Here is a 2,988-nt window from a genome sequence, read left to right as displayed (position 1 = left end):
TGTTGTGTACGACGAGGGTCAGAGTGCAACGACAATCAGAATGGCAATGGAAAAGACGGAGGGCCCGAAAGCTAGGCTTTATTCATCCAAAACTTTGACACTGAGAGCTGAAAACGGAAGAAAGTGATTTAGCAATAAATGATAAAACGTTTGAAAAACAGAGCAAATATATAACAATAATGAGGTGAACACTGGACGGTTTTCAAAACCCCGGTATTCAAATTGTTGCTGGCGAGAGCCTTGTCGACCTGGAGTACGCAGATGACATCGCCCTCATCTTTGAAGACCTTAGCGAAGCACAAGCCCTGTTGAATAAACTGACCGCCATCATACCATCATTTGGCATGCGACTTGCACCTTCAAAGTGCAAAGTTTCACTTCAGAACGTGCCATCTAGGAATATATCCCTTACAATTCAAGGGGAACCACTGGGGATTGTGGAAAACTTTACATAACTCGGTAGTTGTATTAGATCTGACGGAAGTGTGTCTGATGAAGTCGGTGCAAGAATCTCAAAGGCTCGAATCACGTTTGCTAATTTGCGTCACTTGTGGCGTCAAAAAGGCATCTCACTGGATCTTAGGGGTCGTGTGTACCAGGCTACAGTAAGGGCTGTGTTGTTGTATGGGTGCGAGACATGGCCTCTTCGGGTAGATGATGTGAGGCGTCTTCAGGTTTTCGACCATCTATGCCTCAGAAGCGTGGCTGGTTGTGGATGGCGTCAGCGTATCAGCAACGAGGCGACTAGAAAACGGGTATTTGGTTGTGCTGCAGGCACCACAATCCGGGATAACATCCAGCATCATCGACTACAATGGCTCGGTCATGTGCTACGCGTTTCAAAACACCGTCTACCGAGACGACCCCCAAGAAGCTCGTTTTCATAGCTAAAGCGAGAACCTCCCACCGATTTGGCGAGGTTTGTGTGGCTTATTCGACCGCGGTTGCTCCCGTTTTGTATGCCGGCGTAAACCACGTTGTACCAGCTAACCGGTGTACTTTGGTACACGGTTTTCAGCCTAAAAATACTCAACCGTCACAAATGAGTTGCAAAAGAGGGAGGAGTCGAATCGGACTACCCCGCACTTTTCATCAAGGTCGATGAAACTTTGGTGAACAGTTCGGCGACCATACTGCGGAACGTTTTGTACGAAAAAGAAATACCGTTTCATGGAACACCTCAGTGGTGATTCCGGTCTTCAAAAGAAACACGAGACCGTCGTGCGCAACCATCTTTGCATCAGTCTGGTAGCCGTTGTATCTAAGCTGCTGTTTGGCATTACTTTGCGCGGAGGAGATCGATTGCCGTGAGACAAACTCGTTAGAATTAGACTGGGTTTCGCCATGACCGAGGATGCGTTGACCATATCTTCACATTGAGCCAAGCTCTTGAAAACCGCTACTCTTTCAGATCTCCCACGTTGATAGTATTTCTGGCAGTGCCTGCTGACTAGATTTTCCCTTATTAGGACGCTGTATGCTAACTTCTTTGGGCGGATACGAGTATACGGCAAGCTATCGTTTGAGTTCATCAATTTCAGTGGTCTAAGACAAATCTGCCTCCCTACCAGCATTCCTCGTCAACTTCGTTAAAGACATGCTGCTCGAAATAACCCTACCTGCTTCTGAAATCTTGGAGATCGATTGCTCACGGACATTGAGTATGCGGAGCCTATTGCTGTCAGTTCAACTCCATCAAACGTGCAGATCATTTGAAATAACCGAAGTAATTCTGCTGGTATGTGCTTGACGCCTGCAAAGAGTAAAGTAGTGCTAAAAGACTTGGTGGGACCAAACCCGAACATCATGCTTTCAGACGAGTCAACCGGCGTGATAGCTAAATTTGTTTACCTGGAAAAATGTGTTAGTTCTGGTAGACTGGCTAGAGATGGGATCGCTTCTCGAATCGGGAAGGCCGGGGTAGCTTTCGCCAACCTTCAACGCCAGTGGTTCCGACGCGGCGTCAGTTTGTCTCTCAAGGGCAGAGTATACGCCACGACAGTGCGACCCATACTGCTTTATGGACCAGAAACATGACCCTACAAAAGCGGCTAATGTATGATTATCGACGTTTACGGAGCAGTGGTCGGGTCGACCGGGAACATCGGATTTTCAATGTTGAGGTACGCCAAATGGTTTTGAACAAAAAAACTTTCCCGCAATGGCTACGTCACGTGGTTATTAATTTAATAATAACCTTAATAATCGCGCGTCTGCTTCAAACATGTTACCTTTCATTTTCGAAAACGTTTGGTGACAATCGGTAGATTTATTGCTGGGCAACGTTTCGCTTTTGACACAAAAGCTTCGTAAGGCCAAGCGACTAGGTTGGTCGAGGCGGAAGGAGAACCAATCAGCTAAGTGAAGCTAAATCTCTGTTGGGTGTCGGCCGAGGGATTTTAGTGTGTTAGAGTGGTTGAACAAGTGTTGGGTCGGTGGGGAAACCTACATGTGTTTGGGTCCAGCTTAGGGTCTAGTTCTTCTGGTTCCTTTCATGGTACCTTTCTGGTACCTTTCATACTATCTTTCCCTCGTCCACTGGCACCCCCGTATACAGGTATCAATTATGCGATTTATCCCCTCCAATATGTAGTTATCCACCTCTATTTTCCTAGATCACCAGTGGGAGAAGCTCTGGCAGCCATAAGCATGGCACGTACGCAATTTTTACAGCTGAACGTGATGTTGATACCATCACCATCTGTGGCTACTGATCATTCGTTCAATCTAAATGCCTGGATTGTTCCGCTTGAGAGGTAACGTGATGCTCATGCTTGTCCCAAAAATTTGTGTTCGCACAGTTGTATAAGTTGGTCGCCTGAGTCCGACTGACTTAATTTGCCGATATAGTCATTCTGGCACCCTACCGAGTAACCACTTACACATCACTTCCTTGTCTAGTGCTGTAACCCACTGCTTCCATCTGTGTTATGAAGGCACTGGTGCATCATCATCATCATCAACGACAGCATGACATCCATCATCAAC

General features: G+C 46.7%; 1 protein-coding gene across 1 annotated transcript in view; it reads left to right on the top strand.

The window, feature by feature from the left end:
- Positions 1-2,058: 2,058 nt before the first annotated feature.
- Positions 2,059-2,988, top strand: part of T265_04994 (hypothetical protein) — a gene marked incomplete at both ends in the record, with an annotated part of 20,452 nt that continues 19,522 nt past the window's right edge. The window contains one exon of the mRNA XM_009169884.1: positions 2,059-2,123. Coding sequence (XP_009168148.1) covers positions 2,059-2,123 — 65 coding nt within the window. The remainder of the gene's footprint in view (positions 2,124-2,988) is intronic.

This window comes from Opisthorchis viverrini (genome assembly GCF_000715545.1).
Source record: "Opisthorchis viverrini unplaced genomic scaffold opera_v5_88, whole genome shotgun sequence".
Taxonomy (NCBI): Eukaryota; Metazoa; Platyhelminthes; class Trematoda; order Opisthorchiida; family Opisthorchiidae; genus Opisthorchis; species Opisthorchis viverrini.
The sequence above is the reverse complement of the archived record's forward strand: the minus strand, read 5'-3'. Positions and strand labels throughout refer to the sequence as shown.